Here is a 24,604-nt window from a genome sequence, read left to right as displayed (position 1 = left end):
CTGTCAATTAAAGGTTGGGGTTAATGTTATGCTCCAGAACTTTTAGAACATTTCAGCCAAAACGGGTCCCCGTTTACATCATCCAGTTGTGTACTCCCTCATCCATTTCGTATGATATGTTTCGTCATGCAAAAGATTATTCTCGTAATTTTTAGGGCATTTTTGTATGATATGCAACGAATCCAATTCGTACAATATGCTGAATATGCGAATCATCAACCAATTAGTAGGCCATTAGTAGGCGATTAGTAGGCACTTATAATAGTTTAAAATCACATGATGCACACTGATGATGTCATTGGAAACACTTATCTTCATATATATTTTTTTCCACAAAACATACAGAAAGTAGACAGCGTTGTACCAGATCTTCAGTTTCTCGGCAATTTCTCACATGGAATAGCCTTCATTTCTCAGAACAATAATAGACTGACGAGTTTCAGAAGAAAGTATTTTCTTCTAGCATTTTGAGCCTGTAATCGAACCCACAAATGCTGATGGTCCAGATACTCAACTAGTCTAAAGAAGGCCAGTTTTATTGCTTCTTTAATCAGAACAACAGTTTTTAGCTGTGCTAACATAATTGCAAAAGGGTTTTCTAGGGATCAATTAGCCTTTTAAAATGATAAACTTGGATTAGCTAACACAACATGCCATTGGAACACAGGAGTGATGGTTGCTGATAATGGGCCTCTGTACGCCTATGTAGATATTCCATAAAAAACAGCCGTTTCCAGCTACAATAGTCATTTACAACATTAACAATGTCTACACTGTATTTCTGGTCAATTTCATGCTGTTTTAATAGACAAAATGTGCTTTTCTTTCAAAACAAGGACATTTCTAAGTGACACCAAACTTTTGAACGGCAGTGTAGAAACGTGCCATTTTCACATATGTTGATGTTGGGGTGGTGCTGGAGAAGAAGAATATGAACTAGAACATTTTTTAAATTTCCCATTAAGATCCTGGACTGCATGTTTAAGTTAGGTTAGTATAATGTTACTGACTGCAGGAAGGGAAGCTGTCTCGCCACTCTCGTACAGGGTATCCTACATGGCTGCAGGCTCGTGTGTACTCCACCAACGCACGACAAAACGTCTCCTCATCATCAGACCTGGATCACAGAAGACAACAGTCAGAAATACTCAAACAACAGTCAGACAACACTCAGACAAAACTCAGACAACACACACACAACATTCAGAAAATAGTGAGACAACACTTAAGACAATAGTCAGCCAGAAGACAGACAGGCAACTCACTCACGCACGCACACACACTGGGGTGTGACTTACACACAGAGGTCAGCGACACAGCTGGCCACGTAGGGGTTTGGATCAATGTTATCATGACAGGACAGGAAGGGGAAGAACAGGAGAGCACTGCACTTCTCTATGGCATCCTACACACACACATACACAAACATCAACATAATACAACAAAACACAGAATATCATTGTACAGTCTTATGGCACACTGACAACCTAGGTTCAAGTAATATGTTCCAAACAGACAGACAGACACAGACAGACAACTCTTACGTCCATATCAGACTCAGAGTGGCAGGGTCCAGTGAAGTCTATGTCCACCAGAGGACAACCTCTCTCATGGGGCAGATCTACTGACCAGCTGTTAGCAAACACTGCTGGCTCCTCTGTCTGCACACCTACACACACACACACACGAAACACGCACACACACAGTTAGGGGTCCTTCCTCTAGATGCCTGAAAATAATCCAATATAATAACTGTATAATGACTGTATATTAAAATAACTTCTCTCCTCTGCTCTACTTTCCTCTCTTCTCCTCTCCTCTGCTTTCCGCTCGTCTCCCTTCCTCCCTCTCTTCTCCTCTCTGCACTCCTGTCCCCTTTGTACTCTTTTCCCTCTCTCCTCTCTTCTCCTCTTCGTTTCCCACTCTCCTCTGCTGTCTAGGTCATGTTACAGGACTACGGCCTCCACCTCAGTAATAATAACTATAATGGTTCCCTGTGGTGCTGAGAGGAGAAAGGTTGTGATGGAAGGATGATTGGGTGCTGAGACAGAGGATAAGAGATGGGTGGAGGAAGGAGGATAAGAGGCTGGTCGGACCCACCTGTCCAGTCTTACAGTAGGCTTTGATGAGGTGTGAGTGAGTGAGTGTGTGTGTCTCACCGCGGGCAGTGGTGAGGTCATCGTTGGGCAGGTTGTTATAGTTCCCACAGAGGCCACAGGGGGTGCCGTGGTGCTGTTCAGACATCTTCAGATATACTCCGCTCTCTCCGTCCCACGCCAGAGAGAAGCCAAACACACTCTTCACCAGAAGGTAGTCAGCCAGACGCTCCATAAACACACCTCCTATTGTTTGGGGCAGGCTCAGCCTATGCACATATGCAGGGATAGGCAAACATTTCAAAATACAATTACAAAATACCATAAAGATCAATGTATCAAAATAAACAACAAAATACATGTGTTTTGTAATGTTTTTTTATTTTTTTATTTTTTTAATGAATTTTTATTTTAAATGTACACATTTGCATTTAGCCGGCCGAACAGGAACACCATATGTGTACTGGCTATGACTGTGTTATGTTCTTGCTTAACTACCTTAGTTGAGCAAGTCACTCTGGATACGTGTCTGCTCAATGACCAGTATGTAAATTTATATGTGAAAATGAACATACCAAAAAGAACTGCAAAGCACACTGTGTATTGTTTCGGCCGGAGCTCATTAGAATAATACTCAATTGCAATTGTTCATTTTTACATATACAGTTATATTTAGTTGATTTAGCACACGCTTTTATCACACCATAGTGCTATCAGACTTCTGATACCAGTGCAGGGTGAAAGGGTGGACACAAAATATGAACTTCTATTTAAAAAATGGTATAGAATTATTTTGTATTTTGAAAATACAAATTGCACTGGAGTGTAATTCAAATGACAAAATACTCAGAAGTAATTCAAATACATATTTCAAAAACTGCCCATCTCTGCACACACACACACAGGCACACACACACACACACACACACACACACACACACACACACACACACACACACATACACACACACACATTACATCAGAAAACATACACATTCCTCCATATCCCACCCACCTGCGGCCCCCCTGGTGGACTTGGTATCCAGAGATGTGGATCTCCTCCTCGTTGGGGAAGAAGAGACTGAGAGCCCTGGGACAGGAGTACACACTGCCCTCACACACACGGCTGTTATGGACCCACACTGTGTACTGTGGTGTGGCTGAGCGGCAGTCCTGGGCCAGTATGTAGGAGCAGGTTCCAGGGTAGTAGAAGTAGCTGCCATCGAATGTCTCATAGTGGTGCTGACCCCAAGACCTGCAGATCCCATCTCTGTCTTGGCCCTGGTTAGGAACTACATGCACACACAAACTCTGAGTTGTGCACGCTTATCTCAACTCTGAATTGGCATGATAGTGCGCTGGTGTGTTTGTTTGTGTGTGGGGGGCATGGGGAGGTGTGCCCACAATGCTAGCTCACTAAAAGCCGCTCAATTACAGGAAAACCCGTCTCTGTGCCATACCCAGCCAACTACACCGACTGTCTAACTGTGTTGGTGCTCTGGTGGTACTTTAGCCAGGTAGGTACTTGGTTGACAGGAACAGTGTGTATCAGAGTTCATCTGCCACACCCAGCATGATAAACGAACAGCAACACTTTATATTCCTGACGCTAGGGTGCTTACCATTGCGCCAACAATGGTGGTTGGGTGAGGGAAACACTACTTTAGGTCTCAGGTAAGGTATCACTATAGAGCAATGGTTGCCAACCGGTCGATTGTGATTCCTAGTCGATCACCAAATATTTCTGTAGAAAAGCCAACAAACGATAAAGGCTTGCACTCCTTTTTTAGAATCATGTTGTGCTGTTGACGGTAGGTGCCCTTGATTCATGAGACAAACTCCGCCTACCCGTCGGACCGGCAAATCTGTGACTAAATCGAGTGCACCTACTGCGCTGCCCAATCGGATGGCTTAAATCGCCGTGGCTGCAGAGCTTCCGGGACCCTGGCAGCCAGGGTTGAATAGGCTACTAGCCTACGTAAGATTAAATAACTTTTAAAATCATGACCACAGAGAGACTGTCAAAGAATACAGCAAAGAGCTACTGTTTTTATGAGTGAGTTCATGTTTAAGTTTAAATTCAGCACTGTCACTGTTTTTATTCAACACTATTACAAAACACGCTTCTCCATATTCTGTACAGCTGTAATGAATGAGTAGCCAAGTATCGAAAGCCCTGCATTTTATTATTATTATTATCAGCTCATCGTGTCGATTTTAATATGAAATAATATTAAACTTTCTCTGGTCATATGAACAACATTAATTTGTGCATGAGGCAGATGCGGTGCGCTCAAGTTTCGTCATCAGGTGGAAGACGATGTCCCCACTCTCTGGTCAGTCTCACCAGAGGAAAGGACGGAGAGAGCAGGGGCCGTGAGAAGCAGTTGGGAATTTTTTTTTTGAAAGGTCATCCAACTCGGGAATTCCAAGTCGGAAACTCGGGCATCTTTCTAGAGCTCCGATATTTCGACCTGAAGATCACTGACGTCATGATTTGACCTCGTTGACCATCAGATGCAGGTACCATCAGTCCAGTAAAAATAAACAAGTGCTAAACCAACTGATCTATTTTGTTATCAAAGCTTCAGTTTTGAAATATAATATGGTCTGTTTTAACAATATTGGCAGGCCAATCATATAGCCAATATGTTGTGATAATCTATTAGGCCTACTGTCCAAACCTCATTCCTGCAAAACTGTTTGTGTGAGGTTAATGTAAAAAAAAAAAATCTGAGTGTAGATCTCAACTTGCTTTTTGACTGCGAAAGTGATCTTGACTCAAAAAAGGTTGGTGACCACTGCTATAGAGGCTCTACTAGAGACGCATCTCTGATGTATAGAGACCCTGTGTAGTCTACAGAAACTCAACCCTAATCCTCCAGACTTAATCATACACACTATGGACTGGTGTGTATGTGTGTATGTGTGTGTGTGTGTGTGTGTGTGTGTGTGTGTGTGTGTGTGTGTGTGTGTGTGTGTGTGTGTGTGTGTGTGTGTGTGTGTGTGGTTATTTATGACAGTGTGGACAGCTTATTAATGGTTGCTGATGGATGTGTCAATCTGACTCTCATGCAGGCGCACACACACCAAAATGAAACATACATTGTGGTTCTAGGTTCAAGATGTGTGTGTGTTACTCACTGATCTGGCAGCGGTCTCCGAGGGCCTGGAACTGTGCACAGTCACACACACCTCCCTCCTGACACCAGCCCCCATTCAGACAGCCACAGTACTCTGGTGAAACACAGACACAATCTTTCCTCAATTCCTTAGAACTCCTCTGGAAATACTTTGAGATTCACCAATTGATGAATAACTTATTCTTTACGAGAGAAATTGCTTTAACCCTTTACACTTGTGATAATTGGCCTAGATGGATAGAGACAGATTAAAATGTTTCTAACAGAAGAAATATGAGTAGCATATGCATAACCATGGTAGCAATTGAAAGGGAACACTTTGGAGATGATGGTGAAATGATCAGACCAAAGATAAGGACCAAACAGTTCACCTGACACAAGACTGAATCAAAACATTACACTGTTGATTTTACATTAACTGAACTTTTCAAATTATTTGTCAACATCGAAATCAGAAAATACTCAGGATATTTAGTAACATAATAAGAATATTCATGGAAGTTTTGGGGTCAGTGCAACATTTTAAAAAATGACAAGGGTCCACACACCTCTCCAAAGTGTGCACAGTTCCTAAGTCATTTCAATTCTCAAGGAAAGAGCCTTCAAGTATTTGGTGCTTTTTTGAGCTCTCTTAGCTGTGTTGTTGAGGAACTGAAGCAAGCAAACGTGTTGTTTTTTGTTTGGAACACATCCCTGCATCCCCCCATCGCACAATTACTGTTGTTTTTACGGAATCCAAAAACGGTCCATTATGAACCATGAAATGGGTCAGGTGGGCATAATTTGAAAGCTTATTCAAATTGCCAACATGACTAGCTAAGTTATAAAATACGGTCTTACAGTGTTTGGCTTTCACAAGGAGAAACAGATAGTAATTGTGGTGCTCATAGAATGGAGTCATGAGTACATTCATACAGTTGAAGTCGGAAGTTTACATACACTTAGGTTGGAGTAATTAAAACTAGTTCTTCAACAACTCCACAAATGTCTTGTTAACAAACTATAGTTTTAGCAATTCGGTTAGGACATCTACTTTGTGCATGACACAAGTCCCTTTTCCACAATAAAACAAGTCCTATATCAACCTAACCTGAAAGGCCACTCAGCAAGGAAGAAGCCACTGCTCCAAAACCGTCATAAAAAAGCCAGACTACGGTTTGCAACTGTACATGGGGACGAAGATTGTACTTTTTGGAGAAATGTTCTCTGGTCTGATGATGCAAAAATAGAATTGTTTGGCCATAATGACCATCGTTATGTTTGGAGGAAAAGGAAGAGGCTTGCAGGCCAAAGAACACCATCCCAACCGTGAAGGACGGGGGTGGCAGCATCATGTTGTGGGGGAGCTTTGCTGCAGGACAGACTGGTGCACTTCACAAAATAGATGGCATCATGAGTGAGGAAAATTATGTGGATATATTGAAGCAACATCTCAAGAGTTAAAGCTTGGTTGCAAATTGCTTGGTTGCAAATTGGTCTTCCAAATGGACAATGACCCCAAGCATACTTCCAAAGTTGTGGCAAAATCTCTTAAGGACACCAAAGTCAAGGTATTGGAGTGGCCATCACAAAGCCTTGACCTCAATCCTATAGAACATTTGTGGGCAGAACTGAAAAAGTGTGTACGAGCAGGAAGGCTGACAAACCTGACTCAGTTACACCAGCTCTGTCAGGAGGAATGGGCCAAAATTCACCCAACTTATTGTGGGAAGCTTGTGGAAGGCTACCCCAAACGTTTGACCCAAGTTAAACAATTTCAAGGCAATGCTACCAAATACTTATTGAGTGTATGTAAACTTCTGACCCACTGAGAATGTCATGAAATAAATAAATGCTGAAATAAATCATTCTCTGTACTATTATTCTGACATTTCCCATTCTGAACAATGCAGTTCAAGAAATAGAATTCAGAAAATATAAAACTAAATAAACTAAAGTTAAAAAAATAACAAATAAAGTAACACAATAAAATAACAATAACGAGGCTACAAACAGGGGGTACCAGTACCTAGTCAATGTGCGGGGGTACAGGTTAGTCGAGGTCATTTGTACATGTAGGTAGTGGTAAAGTGACTATCCATAGATAATAAACAGCGAGTAGCAGCAGTGTAAAAATAAGGGGGTGTCAAAGTAAATAGTCCAGGTGGCCATTTGATTAATTGTTCAGCAGTCTTATGGCTTGGGGGTAGAAGCTGTTAAGGGGCATTTTGGTCCTAGACTTGGCGCTCCGGTACCGCTTTCCATGCGGTAGCAGAGAGAACAGTCTATGACTAGGGTGGATGGAGTCTTAGGCAAATTGTTGTCCCTTCCTTTGACACCACCTAGTATATATGTCCTGGATGGCAGGAAGCTTAGCCCCAGTGACGTACTGGGCCATGCACACTACCCTCTGTAGCACCTTAAGGTGACAAGCCATTGCCACACGAGCAGTTGCCACACCAGGTGGTGATGCAACCGGTCAGGATGCTCTCGATGGTGCAGCTGTATAACGTTTTGAGGATCTGGGGACCCCGTGTCAAATATTTTCAGTCTCCGAAGAGGGAAAAGGTGTTGTCGTGCCCTCTTCACGACTGTCTTGGTGTGTTTGGGCCATGATAGTTCGTCGGTGATGTGGATACCAAGGAACTTGAAACTCTTGATCCGCTCCACTACAGCCCTGTCAATGTTAACGGGGGCCGGTTAGGCCCACCTTTTCCTGTAGTGCACGATCAGCTCCTTTGTCTTGCTCACATTGAAGGATAGGTCTTTGTCCTGGCATCACACTGTCAGGTCTCTGACCTCCTCCCTATAGGCTGTCTCATCGTTGTCGGTGATCAGGCCGACCACTATTGTGACAGGTTACCTTCACTTTCTTGGGCACATGGACTATGGTGGTCTGCTTGAAACATGTAGGTTTTACAGACTCGGTCAGGGAGAGGTTGAAAATGTCAGTGAAGACACTTGCCAGTTGGTCTGCGCGTGCTTTGAGTACACGTCCTGGTAATCCGTCTGGCCCCGAGGCTTTGTGAATGTTGACCTGTTAAAAGGTCTTGCTCACATCGGCTACGGAGAGCGTGATTACACAGTCGTCCGGAACAGCTGCTGTTCTCATGCATGCTTCTGTGTTGCTTGTTTAGAAGCGAGCATACAAGGCATTAAGCTATTCTGGTAGGCTCACGTCACTGGGCATCTCGCGGCTGGGTTTCCCTTTGTAGTCCGTAATAGTTTGCAAGCCCTGCCTCATCCAACAAGCATCAGACCCAGTGGAGTAAAATTCAATCTTAGTTCTGTATTGACGCCTGTTTGATGGTTTGTCTGAGAGCGTAGCCGGATTTCTTATAAGCGTCCAGATTAGTCTTCCGCTCCTTGAAAGCGGCAGCTCTACCCTTTAGCTCATTGCGGATGTTGCCTGTTGGTTGGGATATGTACGACCAGTCACTGTGGGGATGAGTCATTGATGCACTTATTGATGAAGCCATTGACTGAGGTGGTGTACTCCTCAATCTAGAAGAAAAAGAAATGCACACCTATTTAGGCGAGGTGCTGGCTAGCGGAGTAGAAAACTTGAAAATAAAAGAGAGCCGCACACTCTAGGAGCTCAGATGCAAAAATGTAATTACCAACGTTTCGACAGCCAAGCTGTCTTCATCAGGGTATAATCACAAACACTGCGGGATGACTCGTTTATGTAGTGTCAAAAGACACAGGTGTCTGTAAACATGGCCAAAAGTGGTTAATTATCAAATATTAAAATGTCATACAATGAACAGCATACAAACAACAAATGGATAGCATACGATCATAAATTCATTTGACTACACAAGCTTACAAACAATTACAATGGCAAAGTCACAATAATCACAAGAATGGCTTCAGATCAAAGTCTACGTTGAGACCGAAGGGCGCAAGGGTCTTTAAGTTAAAGATCCAGGCAGCCTCTCGTTTTAACAATAAATGATCAAGGTCACCCCCTCTACTAGGGAGGATGACATGTTCGATGCCAATATAACGCATAGACGAAATCGAGTGGCCTGCCTCCAAGAAGTGGGCCGCAACTGGGTAAGTCAAGTTTTTACACCTAATGGTGCTGCGATGCTCTGAGATACATACTTTTAATTTGCGCTTTGTTTTACCTACATAATTTTTACCACAAGGGTAGTTAGAACACAAGAATCCGTCTTTTTGCGAGACTGACCTTGAAAAAGGTCATGTCTCGTTTTGTTTTGAATTTTCTCAATGGCAATATTATTTGTGAGACTGACCTTGAAAAAGGTCATGTCTCATTTTGTTTTGAATTTTCTCAATGGCAATATTAATCTGATCATTCTTGTAGCCCCTAGAGGTTTACTCACTCGCTTACGAATTCTCACAAGGCAGGCACCATGACCTCCGCCCCATTTTTCTCCGTCTTTTTTTCACGTGAATGATGGGGATTTGGGCATGGTCTCGAGAAAGCAGCATGTCCTTTGTGTCGGACTCGTTAAAGAAAAAATCTTTGTCCAGTTCGAAGTGAGTAATCGCTGTACTGATGTCCAGAAGCTCTTTTCATAAGAGACGGTAGCAGCAACATCATGTACAAAATAAGTTACAAACAACGTGAAAAAAATAAATAAAGAGCACAGTTGGTTAGGAGCCCGTAAAACTATCCCCTCCGGCGCCATTATTAGGGTACACAGGGCAAAAGAAAAATTATAGTAATCTAGGTGACAGACAAACACATTCAATAACACCTTGCCCACTCTTGCCTGCATCTAGCTGATCTAGGGTGTAATCATTACTCCAAGCAGTTGCAAAAGAGAGTTTCTCTTGGACAAATTCAGATATGTTTATTCCTGTTTTGTTCTATTTGCTTCCGTATAAGAAAAGTTTTTCAACAGAATCGGCAGAATGAATCAACACATCCCTGATCACCCACAAATACAGTTCACTTTCATAGCAGCCACATACAAACAGCATGATAACATTGATCTTTGTATAATCTTTTCCCTTCGCTTGTGGACTTCAGTGCACAACACAACAACTGTCTGTGACCAGGTAAAAAACACTTTCCAAGCAAAACCTTCATGCCATAAGCGATAACCGCTACACACAGCCTAGTCAAGATAGCTTCTAGCTTCTAGACCTGACGTGTTAGTAAACCCGCTACAATCATGCAGTACAGTGTACAGCAAGCAGTTAAGCAGTTACCTCGCGGGGCCCCAGTGGCAATAAAATAATAAAACCAAAAGCTTACCTTGACTTTGAAGAGTTCCAGTGTTGGATAACTATAGCCAGCTAGCTAACATAGCATCCCTCTCTGTTTGAATACTTTGAAGTATTACTTAAGCCATTTTTTGGGGTATCCGTACTTTACTTTAATATTTATATTTTTTTATACTTTTACATCACTACATTCCTAAAGAAAAGTATGTACTTTTTACTCCATATATTTTCCCTGACGCATAAAAATATTTGTTACATTTGGAATGCTTAGCAGGACAGGAAAATTGTCTAATTCACACACTTAATCAAGAGAACATCCCTGGTCATCCTACTGCCTCTTATCTGGCGGATCACTAAACACATGCTTTGTTTGTAAATTATAGTGTTGGAGTGTGCCTCTGGCTCTGCTTTGCTTATTATATGGGTTATACTTGTACTTTTGATACTTAAGTAAATTTTAGCAAGTATATTTACTTTTGATACTGAAGTATATTTAAAACCAAATACTTTCAGAATTTTACTCAAGTAATATTTTACACTGGGTACTTTTTTGCACCCACGGTATACCACAGTAACTTTACTTTTACTTAAGTATGAAAATTGGGTACTTTTTTCCATCACTGGGTGTTTGAGTAGGCTAAACTAGCTAGCTGCATTTTATAGCTAAGTAATGAAAGTGAAAAAAATATCTCTCTCAAAACTGTTTAACGATTGACTTTCTCTCTATTTGTGTTAACTACTCACCTCATGTTATGCACTGCAGTGCTAGCTATCTATAGCTTATGCAGTGCTAGCTATCTATAGCTTATGCTTTCAGTACTAGATTCATTCTATGATTCGTTGATTGGGTGGGAAACATGTCAGTTCACGCTGCAAGTTGGAGGACATCCTCCGGAAGATATCATAATTACTGTGCAAGTCGATGGAAGGGGGTGAAAAACATGACCCTCCTGGGTTTTGTATTAAAGTCAATGTACCCAGAGGAGGAAGGAAACGAACTGTCCTCAGGCTACATCATGGCGCTACCACCAGAGTGATGTTGAGGGTAATGTAGACATTGATTCCAAAACAGTGTGTTTTAATAAATTATTTGGTGATGTGAATATATTTAGCATGGTTTTATATAAAAAGGATAACTTTTTTATGTTTCACTATTTTTATTTTTTATGAAATTCACTGAGGCGGATGGTCCTCCCCTTCCTCCTTTGAGGAGCCTTCAATACATGCAAACTATTATGTGACTTCTTAAGTATCCGCTCCTTTTTTTCCGCCTAATATGACATACCCTAATCTAACTGCCTGTAGCTCAGGCCCTGAAGCAAGGATATGCATATTCTTGGTACCACTTGAAAGGAAACACTTTGAACATTGTGGAAATGTGAAGGAATGTAGGAGAATATTACACAATAGATCTGGTAAAAGATAATACAAAGAAAGAACCAACCGTTATTTTGCATTTTTTTGTACCATCGTCTTTGAAATGCAAGAGAAAGGCCATAATGTACTATTCCAGCCCAGGTGCAATTTAGATTTTGGCCACTAGATGACAGCAGTGTATGTGCACAGATTTAGACTGATCCAGTGAACCATTGCATTTCTGTTTAAAATGTTGTATCAAGACTGCCCAAATGTGCCTAATTTGTTTATTAATAATAACTTTTCATGTTCAAAACTGTGCACACTCCTCAAACAATAGCATGGTATTCTTTCACTGTAATAGCTACTGTAAATTGGACAGTGCAGTTAGATTAACAAGAATTTAAGATTTCTGCCAATATCAGATATGTCTAGGTCGTCCTGGGAAAAGTCCTTGTGACTTACAACCTCATGCTAATAGCATTAGCATACGTTAGCTCAACAATCCCAAAGAAGCACATTTTTACTCCTGAACTTATTTAAGCTTGCCATAATAAAGAAATAGAATACTTATTGACTCAAGACATTTCAGCTTTTAATTTTGAATTAATTTGTAAAAATGTCCAGAAGCATACAGTAATTGCACTTTGACCTTATGAGGTGTCATAATGAGGTATTGTGTCTAGCAAGTGACACAAAATCAAAATGTTATCCATTTTAAATTCAAGGGGTGTGAATACTTCACTTTAGGCCCTGTGTGTATGTGTGTGTGTGTGTATGTGTGTGTGTGTGTGTGTGTGTGTGTGTGTGTGTGTGTGTGTGTGTGTGTGTGTGTGTGTGTGTGTGTGTGTGTGTGTGTGTGTGTGTGTACCTGATGAGGCATCGCGGGCGGTGTAATTGTGTAGAACACTGCGAGGGAGAGTTGCTTCAGAGAGAAGTGGACTGAATGTCTGGTGAGAAGAGAACACTGATGATCACACGCACATGCACAAACATGTGTAGTAAATGTGTATCTCTACCCCTGTGTGTAGTTGCACCAGTGTATGTATGTGTATGTGTGTGTCCTACAAAGGTGTCTTTGTGCTAGTCAGGGTGTTGTGTGTGTGTGTATGCCCTGACCTCATCTGCTTCTCTTAGGTGTAGTGTGCCTACCTCCTCCCCTAGGAGATCCCGTTTCCTCCGCAGTGCATTAGCCCTCCTGCACGCACGCACGTACACATGCACACACACACAGACACACACACACGGCACAGGGAGATATACATTCATTATGAGGAGAAACATGCAAACTGAAGTTAAGTGCACTTTTGACCACTTGAATACATCCAAACCAAACACACACATGCATCAGTTTAGCCATGACATTGAATTAATGAATCCCCTGAGACGATGAATGTTTCTGCTTCCTCTCCTCTCTTACCTCTGTAGTCTACTGTCTGTCTCTGTCAGTTGGCTCTGAGCTGCTGAACACAACAAAAAAACATCAGTAAAACCTCACACACCATCAAAAGTATTACTTCATTGCACTATCACAACACATAAAATATCATCACATATATACCACAAGTCGACAAAACATATCAAATGTATTAATTTAAACGTTCGAATTTAGGGTCGCTGGAGCACATTATTGAACAGCAACAATTTAGGCTACACCTCTGAATGATTTAAAAGACAGTATCAGCTCTAATGTATTCCTATCCAAAGGAAAACATTTGTCAATCATAATTCCCCAAGGCCATAACGATGTCACTGCGGGGGGTTGAAACCCACATTTCAAACGTGAACAGTACAATTTGCCTATCATCCGATATTTCCTAAGGTTAAAACAGCAAAATATGAACTTTTCAAAAATGTCTCGCGCATACAACACTGGTGCTAGTTTTCTGCTCTCTCTTTGACATTTTTGGAATCACTCTTAGAACGTCAAACGTTTATGTTGAAACAGTAAAGGTTATAGTACTCATCTAAGTTATGCATTTTGATATGATGCGCGTGTGTCGCTGGGAGACTCACCGTGTGCTGTCAGCAGCTGGAGAACTGAACACCACGAAAGAAGGACCAGTATTACTCTACGCGGACCGTTCATCTCAGAGCTCATCCACCCGGAGGTTAACGGAACATTTCACAGGACAGACCGGAGAGTAGAGGAGGGTCTCTGTTCGTTACCGGACTTCCCGCGGTTCACGTCCACGCGCACATAGTTGAGCGTGCAACTCGGATGCATGACGAGGTCACGAGTTCACCTTCGCGCAGGTGCGGGGGGGGGGGCGCATGATTTTTGTGTAAAACTGGTGACATCAAACCGACTGAAAGTGGTGTAATGTACTTAAGTAAAAATACTTTAAAGTATTGCTTAAGTAGTTTTGGGGGAAATCTGTACTTTACTATTTATATTTTTGACAACTTTTACTTTTACTTCACTACATTCCTAAATAAAATTATGTACTTTTTACTCCATACCTTTTTCTTCACACCCAAAAGCACTCTTTACATTTTGAATGCTTAGAAGGACAGGAAACTGGTCCAATTCACACACTTCAAAATCATTGAAGAATAATAGTGAAGACATCAACACTATGAAATAACACATAAGGAATCATGTAGTAACCAAAAAAGTGTTAAACAAATCCAAATATATTTTAATAGGGAACAACATTCCATCCTTCAAGATTGTTGGAAAAGCCAGGTGAAGCTGGTTGAGAGAATGCCAAGAGTGTGCAAAGCTGTCATCAAGGTAAAGGGTCACTACTTTCAAGAATCTCAAATATACACTTTTTTGGGGTACTACATGATTCCGTATTTGTTATTTCATAGTTTTGATGTCTTCACTATTATTCAATAATGTAGAAAAAGGTCAAAAATAAAGAAAACCCCTGGAATGAGTATGTGTGTCAAAACTTTTGACTGGTACTGTATATTTAAAACCAAATATTTTTAGACTTTTGCTCAAGTAGTATTTCACTGGGTGACTGACTTTTAAGTCATTTTCTATGAAGGTAACTTTACTTTAACTCAAGTATGACAATTGGGTACTTTTTCAACCACTGTCCCTACCCCATTGAAGTTGACATTTAAAATGGTTAAGGTAAGGTTAGGGTTAGGTAAAGGTTATGGTTAGGTAAGGGTTATGGTTAAGGTTAAAGGTAGGGTAGGGTAGAGGTTAAGGTTAGAGTATGGGTATGGTTGTTCCAAGGATCCCTGATTGCAGTATCCACAGGAGAATAGTGGGCTACCTGCAAGTTAGAGAGATTCTCTGAGTTTAGGACACAAATGCAACAAATTAATTCACTGTAGGGCCTACTTATGATTACAAATATAGTCTTACTTTAGAGACAGTAATTTAACTTTAATAAAATTATAAATTAGATTGTATACGTGTATGTGTGTGTGTGTGTGTGTGTGTGTGTGTGTGTGTGTGTGTGTGTGTGTGTGTGTGTGTGTGTGTGTGTGTGTGTGTGTGTGTGTGTGTGTGTGTGTGTGTGTGTGTGTGTGTGTGTAAGACTTGGACTCCCTCTGCTGGCCATTGATGTATGCCTATCTGATATGAGTGAAAATGGACACGAGCAAAAATCTCTGAATGTTTAATAACCTAGTATAATGTACATGTTTAATAGTATTATCATGATATACATGTTAATGTCCTGGATACATAATGCGTCTTAAATTCTTTAAACAGTAGAGGAGGGGGTTTGGGGTGGCACGAGTGGTGGTATTGTTAGAAAGTTAGTGGGGGTTGAGTAAGGCTTGATAGGGTTGCATACCAGTGAAGTATTGGGGGGTTAAGGAGTGGGATTGCTGATGAGGGTTCATGAGTGGTGGATGGGTATCAGGTATTTTGGAGTGGGTAAGTGGGCAGCAGTAGAGGCTGCTGAGGGGAGGACAGCTCATAATAATGGTCGGAAGGGAGCGAATGGAATGGCATCTTAACACCTGGAAACCATGTGTTTGATGTGTTTGATACCATTCCACTGATTCTGCATTAGCCGTTAGCACGAGCCCGCCCTCCCCAATTTGTTGCCACCAACCTCCTGTGGTGGGTAGGAGGGCAAAGTCAGTCTGCTACAGAGAGCTGCCTAGTAATGTGACATCACTTCCTGGCAGCCAGTTCAGCGTTGACTTTGATCCTCAGTTTTGAGGCCGTGCCATTGGGCGATGGGCCTGCGGGGGTTGGCCAGCATGTCTGACCAATGACGGAGCTCGGTGCCGCTGCTGGCTCCACCCAGAAACACCTTCCCGATGGCATCATTCTTCCCAATCTTATCATAGTCCAACACTGTCACTTCTACCTGCACCTTCTACACACAGAGAAACACAGACCTATGCTCGGAGGGTTGATCAATTATAAAGGAATTCATTGTAAGGGATAAGTAGAGAGAGAGAGAGAGAGAGAGAGAGAGAGAGAGAGAGAGAGAGAGAGTGTGTGTGTGTGGGGGGGGTGTACCTTTATCTATTTGAAGGGCACCTCAAAGCTGAAGGACTCATTGTAGTAAGGGTTGAGAGTGTTCTCTTCTTGTCTGGTAGAGTTTAACATACAGGTCTGAACTTCCCCCCACATCCATGGCTGGGAGATCACAAGCCTGCAGGATACCTACTACCATCTATAAACGGGAAAGGGGGGCAGAGGGTATGGAGAAGACCCACAGCTATAGCATGTGTCTGATGGAATAATATTTGGTACTCAGAGAACACGGTGAGAACTCCTTGTTCCTGCTCCGAAGGACATTGTTTAGCAGAATCAGATGTGTTAGAGCAGGGATCGAACAAGGAGTTCTCACCGTGTTCTCTGTGAAGTTGTAGTCCAATGAGAACTCTAGTCTGCCCAACTTCACTTCCTCTTTAGGCTCCTCCTCCCTGCCAGTCAATCCAGTCTCTGTGTCACCCTCATCATTTAGGGGCTACAGGACACACACACAAACACACAGAAAAACCTGATACATACTAAGCAGCAGACCTACACAGGTTAAAAAACGTATTCAGGATCGGTGGGACCCCTACGGGACGGTTGACCTAACGTAGGCTAATGCGATTAGCATGAGGTTGTAAGTAACAAAAAAATTTCCCAGGACATAGACATATCTGATATTGGCAGAATGCTTAAATTCTTCTTAATCTAGCTGCACTGTCCAATTTACAGTAGCTATTACAGTGAAATAATACCATGCTATTGTTTGAGGAGAGTGCACAGTTTTGAACATGAAAAGTTATTGATAAGCAAATTAGGCACATTTGGGCAGTCTTGATATACAATTTTGAACAGAAATGCAATGGTTCATTGGATCAGTCTAAATCTTTGCACATACACTGCTGTCATCTAGTGGCCAAAATCTAAATTCCACCTGGGCTGGAATAATACATTATGCCCTTTCTCTTGCATTTCAAAGACGATGGTAGAAAAAAAATACAAAAGAACGGTTTTGTTTTTTCTTTGTATTATCTTTTACCAGATCTATTGTGTTATATTCTCCTACATTACTTTCACATTTCCACAAAGTTCAAAGTGTTTCCTTTCAAATGGTACCAAGAATATGCATATCCTTGCTTCAGGGCCTGAGCTACAGTCAGTAAGATTTGGGTATGTCATTTTAGGCAAAAAAAAAAAAAAAAAAAAGGGTGTGATCCTCAAGAGGTTGTTGCTTTACTCCACGCTATTTATTAAAAGTTTGTGTGTAGCCCTCCACAGAGAGTTGATATTACGCAATGTGTGTGTGTGTGTGTGTGTGTGTGTGTGTGTGTGTGTGTGTGTGTGTGTGTGTGTGTGTGTGTGTGTGTGTGTGTGTGTGTGTGTGTGTGTGTGTGTGTGTGTGTGTGTGTGTACCTCAGAGTTGTCTCCCTCCAGCTCAGTGTCCGTGTTCAAGCCGTTCTTTCCCTTCTTCTCCTATGTTAGCATACTGAGACTTCAGCAGGAGACATCTACATTCCAACTGGATGACTGGTATTAATGTATACATGTCCCTGTGTAACTGCGCATGCATTTATGACATAGGCATTACTGTATGTGTGATTGAGCGTGCATATACTGAAAACCGGTATGCATTATGTTTCCGGTGGTTGATACCGTTTTGTCTCATATTGACTCTATGTATAGATGCTGCTGCCTGAATTAGAACTGTAGGATGCGGTTTCTGTCAACGCCGGTAACAAGTTCCGGCCCCACCCAGAGATAGAGATGCAGATTCACACACATACTGTACACACACACACATAGAGCTTAGACCTCTGTGGAGCGTTGTGACTTCAATTCTGTTGTTCACCTTGCTGATGATTCGGTGGACAGGGACGTTGTATTGATCTGTGTGTTGATTCATGTCTTATAGGGAATTATAAACTGGGTGGTTTGAGCCCTGAATGCTGATTGGCTGACAGCCGTGGTTTATCAGACCGTATACCACGGGTATGGCAAAACATTTTTTTTACTGCTCTAATTACGTTGCTAACCAGTTTATAATAGCAATTAGACACCTCAGGGGTTTGTGATATATGGCCAATATACCACGGCTAAGAGCTGTGTCCAGGCACTCCGCGATGCATTGTGCATAAGAACAGCCCTTAGCTGTGGTATATTGGCCATATACCACACAGCCTCGTGCCTTATTGCTTAAATGTACTCTGTGATTGGAGGCACTATAAGAGGGTCATTTAGATACACCCACAGCATTCTATTCCAGTTTCATTTTTAGAATAAACTGAATAATAATTTAATATAACATCTTGGTTGATCTGATGGTTCTAAAATATGTGGAAACAGATCTTTTATTTAGATTGATCTAAAACTTTTCACCCTATATAATACATAGCACCCAATGGTTCATTATATTTCTATTAAAGCAACCCCACCCATCGGTACAAAATCCTTTTAATCAGAAAAACACTTCTCCATATGATTGGTAACAGCACACACACTGTCGACAAACAGGTGACAATGTATGTACAGGGCAGTCACCAGTGACAGGCATGGCACTGCATTGTGTGTAAAAAAAACAGCTATATCATATACATTATATATTATATAAGACAACGCAAACACTTTACTAGAACTCTCTGTCATAAGGGCTACATAACATGTCATAAACAATCATACTGTGTCAATTTATCACAACTGATTTTACACCAACAGTCATGACTGTTTATGACATTATGGCAGTGTTAAATAGCCCTTATAATAGAGGGTTTAAGTCAAGTTGAACCAGACCAATAACAGTGGTTATAGATGGTCATACAGTGAGGGGCATTATACAGTTATGACAACAATAACTCAAGAAGCCTGAGGGGAATAATAATCCTCCAAACATAGTGTAGTTTGTGTATGATTGTGTAGTGTGGCACAGCATAGAATTCAGCAGATTCCAAAATAAAACAGGATGTTCCAGCCCTGTACTAGCACAGAATATTTTGTGCTAATACAGGGACTAGATCAGAAATGTATGACCCAGGAGGTTCTCGGACTAAAGTTGAGAAACACTGATCTAACCCCTAATGAAGCATCACCAAGGGACTAAAACCTGCACGCAGGGGTCACCGAGGACCGCTATTGGCCGAAGCATGAAGATTTTCAGGCACACTCCTTGGATTACAACCACTAACCCCGGCAGGATTGGCCACATTGCTGGTCTGCGTATCAACTCAAAGAGCAGTTTGTGGTGGTAGCCCATAGAGTGCCCCCCCCGTGTTATAGCTCCCCTTCATAGTCCAGTGCATAGCAGAGTACACACACTGCTATTTTTATTTTACCTTTATTTAACTAGGCAAGTCAGTTAAGAACATATTCTTAGTTTCAATGACGGCCTAGGAACAGTGGGTTAACTGCCTGTTCAGGGGCAGAACGACAGATTGTACCTTGCCAGCTCAGGGATTTGAACTTGCAACCTCCGGTTACTAGTCCAACACTCTAACCACTAGGCTAACCTGCCGCCCCTATACACACACCAGGGTTGAAATCAATTCAATTAGTTTCCTATTACATTTTATTTCCCTTCCTAAATTGAACACTGAATTGACCCCAACACGCAGTTCGGCACATAATTGCATGCACGATATTGTTTTTGTAACCTTGTTTGAACAAACACTTACTGTCTTCTATAAATCTTTTTTTTTTTTTATAACAAAGTTGCTCTGCAAACAAAAAGACAAGCCAAAGGAAATATCCTTTCCATTGTCCGAGAGGGTGGTGGAGGCAGAGCTGGAACAAGGTGTCCTGATTGTGTACTACTTAGTACAAAGTAATGCATTCACTAGTGTATAATAGGCCAGGAAATCAAATAAATTGTCCTTGGCATCAGAGTGAAAAACTCCATCTCAAATGTCACTCCATATAGTGCGCTACTTTAAAATTGAGATTTTAAATTCCATGACTGAGTTGAATTGGAATTGAGCCCAACCCAGCATGGGAAGTGGAAGGGTTAGAATTCATCGTGTCTTGCCAAGGCTTCTCCAAAGTCAGTAGCCTGGCTACCAACGAAGAGGTCATACTTCTCAACGATCTCTGCCTTAGTCAGTTTGCCATCCTACAAAGGGAGAATAAATAAATAAGTGTTTCAGTATCTGCTTAAATGCACACACACAATGCAGGCAACTAGCTCAAACATCAACATGTGTGTGTACCTTGTCATTATCTGACTCGTAGACCAAGTGTTTGGCTTCTGCCTCTGCGTGGTCATAGTCTGAAGGCAGGATCCAGTCTTTGGTCTCCTCCTTGTCCATGCGGCCATCTTTGTTTGTGTCTCTGAACTCCGTAAACTGTTCTCTCTCGGTCCTCACCCACTCTGGCTCTGACGGATCCCCCTCTTGGTTATACATGTCACCTTGAGGATGGGAGAGAAAGGAAAGGAAGGGAGAGAGAAATGTTAATGAACCGCTCTCTGTTCTCACCCACTCGGGCTCTGCTGATGCTATAAATCGCACCTATGTCCTCCTCCAGGTGTAATAACATTTAAGAACGCCATGTATTATAGCAGGCATTGAATAACCCATGTACTTCTCCAGATGTTATAACTTACCTATGTACTCCTCAAGGTCTATAAAGCCGTCTCCGTTCTTATCAATGTCCTCCATGGTCTCCTACAGGAGGGTAATGGCACCAAGATGTTACTGCCTGGCTACCTTCAAACAACTTAAATGTTTTATTTATTGTCTATGACCTACCAGTACAACTATATCCTTCATATGGTCGTACTCCTCAGGATGGAGGAAGGCTGTAAACTCCTCTTTATTGGCCTTCAGGTCAGCATCCAGGTCAGACATTTTGAACCTCCTCTCATCGCGTGAAATCATCTGTCTGTAGCTGAAGCCATCCTCTGGGTCTGGATCATCTAAAAGGTCACACACACCAATTAGAAAAATCAGACCTTCCAATAAAAAGGCACTGGTCAGGTGTCATAGATTACATTCTTATACTCCTTTCAGAGTGTCCCCCATACCCAGTATGTATCCATATGTAGCATTCTTGTACTCCTCCCAGGACACAAGTCCATCTCCATTATGGTCATGACCTTTCCACTGGCGGTCCACGTCGTCATAGATCCACCTCTTCTGACTGTGTTTGATCCACTTTCTCATCTCCTCTACTGACACATACCCATCCTTGTCCTCATCTATATGCTCTACCAACATACTGTAGGGAGAGAAAGATGGCGTGTTAAACCATCTTTTCTATACAAATCCATTTCTCACTTCTATACAAATGTAGCTGCTAGAGTGTGTGTTACCCAAGTCTCTCCTTGCTCTCCTCTGGTGTGAGCTGATCGAAGGTCTTGGCCTCGTCCTGTCCTAGAAACGCCTCGTGGTCGTAATCAAAGTTCTCTGCATCTTCATGGTCGCGGTTGCTAAGCGGGTCGTCATGGTGGACGCGGTCCTTTTTCTCGATGGTGGGTTTACTAAAGGCATAGACCACGCACAGCGCAAAGCACATGACCAACGGCCGCAGCTCCATAATCTGGCACACATACACACAGGAGCGAGAGCAGAGTTAACTAACTTGGTTTACTACACAACAATATCGTTTGTGACAGTGCGTTTAGTTGACAGGAATTCGTCATGACTTTCCTGAGTTTAACTAATTCGGGGTTTCCCCTACTCATCTGTGGGTTCACCGTTTATGGCTAAAATAAACAGGGTAGCTAGCTAATTTGGGAGTGCTAGGACGTATTCATTACGGAAACCGTTTAAGAACCTAACAGAGTAAAACGAGAATTTCTATCGAACAAATTCAGGTACGTCACTCCACGTTTCGTTCCGTTTGTTTCCGTTTAAGAAGCGTTTTGCAACAGAATCGACGTAATGAATACACCCTTGGTACCGGTGCAGTTTGCAAGCAAACTAGCCAGACTTCAGTTGTTGTACTAAATGCGAGATGTCATTTGCACTGCCTACTTCAGTGTGTGTGTGACGTTAATGTTACAGTAACTAAACAGGGGGAAAAAACATAGATGAACTGTGCATTTACGTAAGCCTGAAATAGATACTTTACTCACCACCGGTCTTTCTGAAAAGTCTTTCGATTTTGAATATCTAGCTACTCCGGATACACACCCATCGTTTCCGGTCCTAAAAACTCAACCAGCCAACAGCGTTACATATGCGTTTGTGCCATGCCTCTTGTCCATTGGTCCACTTCAGGACAGCTTCGGCCTTGTGATTGGTCAATAACCGCCACGTCCTCAAGCTATGAGCAATGGAACGCGGTTTGGGTCTTTGCTGTCAAAAACGATACACGTCAAATAACACTATTTGACATGTCAAATAAGATTGTTGACCAATCAATCAGGACACGAATATGACTGCACGTCACATAATAATTTAACGCCTTCATACATTTTTTTAAAAGTTTTTTTTTTTTTACGTAGATATTGTACATTGATTACACATTCACATTTAATGTCACAACAATTCATCAATACGTATGCTATGACACTGGTAAAGTTGTTTCGCGCTCCTACGGTGCTGGTCATTTAAAAGAAAGTTAGCTAGTTCATGGATGCAAACAATGTTCTTCCCCAAAACATAGAAAACGACATCTGTTTCAGTAGCTATATAGTTAGCTAGCTAGCTAACTATATAGCTAGGTGTCATCATCTAAAATAACCCTAATTTATAAAATAGTTCTTATTTATTTAATGGTGGTCGGGTCCATATATGTGAAGCTAGCCACAATAAGGAATAGCTTACATTAGTGTATTTTGGGGTTAGCCTTCAAAATAAACGTATGTCATTGACAGTGATGCAAATGAATACAAGTAGTAGATTTATGCCATAATTGAATAGATCATGGTAAACGAGGTTAGAATGTTATAGAAAATAAACAAACGGCAATAATTTGCTAATTTGACAAAAATCTGTTTGAAATCACACTGGAGTATTATACTTTAGAATTGCATAGGGGGCATACTTATTTCACTGTTACAGCCTTACCTATGGATTGTGGATCAATGACATGGGGTATCAGTCTACTCAGTGACACGCAGAGAACATTAGCGTCGAAGCTCTAATTGCGGGACTCTGAAACAACTGAATTGAGACACATTTTTTGTCAACCTATGTGTATTGAACACTATTCCAAAGGAAAAACAATACTGGGTTGATGTTTTGGAGTCTAATAACGCAGAGGATGTTGGGAAAAAATATATTGGGTTTTGAGTAGACTGATACCCCATTTCATTGATCCCCAATCCTTAGGTAAAGCTGTACAGTGCAATATGAATGTCTATACACACACTAGGCTGACTGGGGTTTGCTTCACGTGGCTAATGACGCTCGACCGGACCTGGTTATGGATTGTGAAGTTAGCCACAATAAGGGATTAGGCATAATAGTGGAATTTGCGGTTTGCCTTCAAAATAAAGGTACCTCTTTGAAAGTGATGCTGAAGGTTACAATTGGCTGGAATCATGCCATATTTAGATTAGATAATGTTAAACAAGGTTGGAATGTGAAACAAGGGAATGAAGTACCAGTCTACTCAGTGACACCGACAGAACACAACTGTGAAGAGTTTACGCAAATATTAGCATTGTAGATCTTATCGCGGGACTGTGACTGTGTGAAATCACCTTATAAGGTTAGCTTTGGGCAACAGGGTTAAGTAGCTGGCTATCTACTTCAATTTCAATAGTCGAACAAGTGGCTATCTAGCTAATACTTACTCACAAGGATTCCTAAATCATTCCTAAGAATAATGAAAATGACTGCAGTTTCTAGTGGTCATTGTTTTCAGGCTGATTGTATTAGTGCAAGCTCGGTACCCCAGAAGTTGCGGTCGAACAAATAATGCCTTATTACGTGGTATTGTAAACGCATCGTTCGTGGCCGGTGTTTGCTTATTTGCAGACATTTTGTACAACTTTGACAGTTCTACTGATAGTAGTGGTGGCGCTTGCCTTGCACGTACAAATTCAGAACACAACATTCTATAATATAAATGTTATTTTACGTGTCAAAGTAAAAGCTCATTTAATGCGTCAAATAGTGTTATTTGAAGTGTATATTTTGACACGCAAAGACCCAAACGCGTTCCACAATGAGCGTTTTAAACAAATTCACCTTCCCCATTCATGCAAATCAGCAGCACTTCAGGCAGTGAGCGATGAATTAATCAAACACAACATGTATAGGTATTACGTATTTATTTTCACAACACAAACTTTCATTTGTTTTTTAAAACTGCACCACACAACCAAGTTTAATAGTAAGTCCTACATTAGTGCATCCCCTCTCAAACTGCACACCCATCTCATCATCAATTACTGACATTTTGACTGAGTGGGGATGTTCAGAAATTAAAGAAGCCCATTTCAGAGGTCACCATAATCAAAATATATACTGTAGGATAGAGAT

The 24,604-nt window shown here is 41.5% G+C and overlaps 2 protein-coding genes across 2 annotated transcripts in view; both read right to left on the bottom strand.

Moving 5' to 3' along the window:
* Nucleotides 1–13,972, bottom strand: part of LOC112253473 (otogelin-like protein) — a 53,237-nt gene extending 39,265 nt beyond the window's left edge. Inside the window, exons 1-10 of the mRNA XM_042322752.1 lie at nt 13,793–13,972; nt 13,197–13,239; nt 12,929–12,974; nt 12,648–12,726; nt 5,241–5,333; nt 3,112–3,388; nt 2,160–2,365; nt 1,545–1,669; nt 1,299–1,405; nt 1,011–1,117 (exon numbers count right to left, since the gene is read on the bottom strand). Coding sequence (XP_042178686.1) covers nt 1,011–1,117; nt 1,299–1,405; nt 1,545–1,669; nt 2,160–2,365; nt 3,112–3,388; nt 5,241–5,333; nt 12,648–12,726; nt 12,929–12,974; nt 13,197–13,239; nt 13,793–13,877 — 1,168 coding nt within the window. The 5' untranslated portion in view covers nt 13,878–13,972. The remainder of the gene's footprint in view (nt 1–1,010; nt 1,118–1,298; nt 1,406–1,544; nt 1,670–2,159; nt 2,366–3,111; nt 3,389–5,240; nt 5,334–12,647; nt 12,727–12,928; nt 12,975–13,196; nt 13,240–13,792) is intronic.
* Nucleotides 13,973–18,616: 4,644 nt separating this feature from the next.
* Nucleotides 18,617–22,381, bottom strand: LOC112252460 (calumenin-B). The gene is made up of 7 exons (XM_024423696.2): nt 22,246–22,381; nt 21,481–21,707; nt 21,193–21,386; nt 20,918–21,084; nt 20,773–20,833; nt 20,378–20,577; nt 18,617–20,280 (listed from the first exon to the last, which is right to left on the bottom strand). The coding sequence occupies exons 2-7, from the start codon at nt 21,702–21,704 to the stop codon at nt 20,176–20,178; spliced, it is 951 nt and encodes a 316-aa protein (XP_024279464.1). The 5' UTR covers nt 21,705–21,707; nt 22,246–22,381; the 3' UTR covers nt 18,617–20,175.
* Between the last annotated feature and the right edge of the window lie 2,223 nt (nt 22,382–24,604).

This window comes from Oncorhynchus tshawytscha, linkage group LG06 (genome assembly GCF_018296145.1).
Source record: "Oncorhynchus tshawytscha isolate Ot180627B linkage group LG06, Otsh_v2.0, whole genome shotgun sequence".
Lineage (NCBI taxonomy): Eukaryota > Metazoa > Chordata > Actinopteri > Salmoniformes > Salmonidae > Oncorhynchus > Oncorhynchus tshawytscha.
This window is presented reverse-complemented; position numbering and strand designations above follow the sequence as displayed.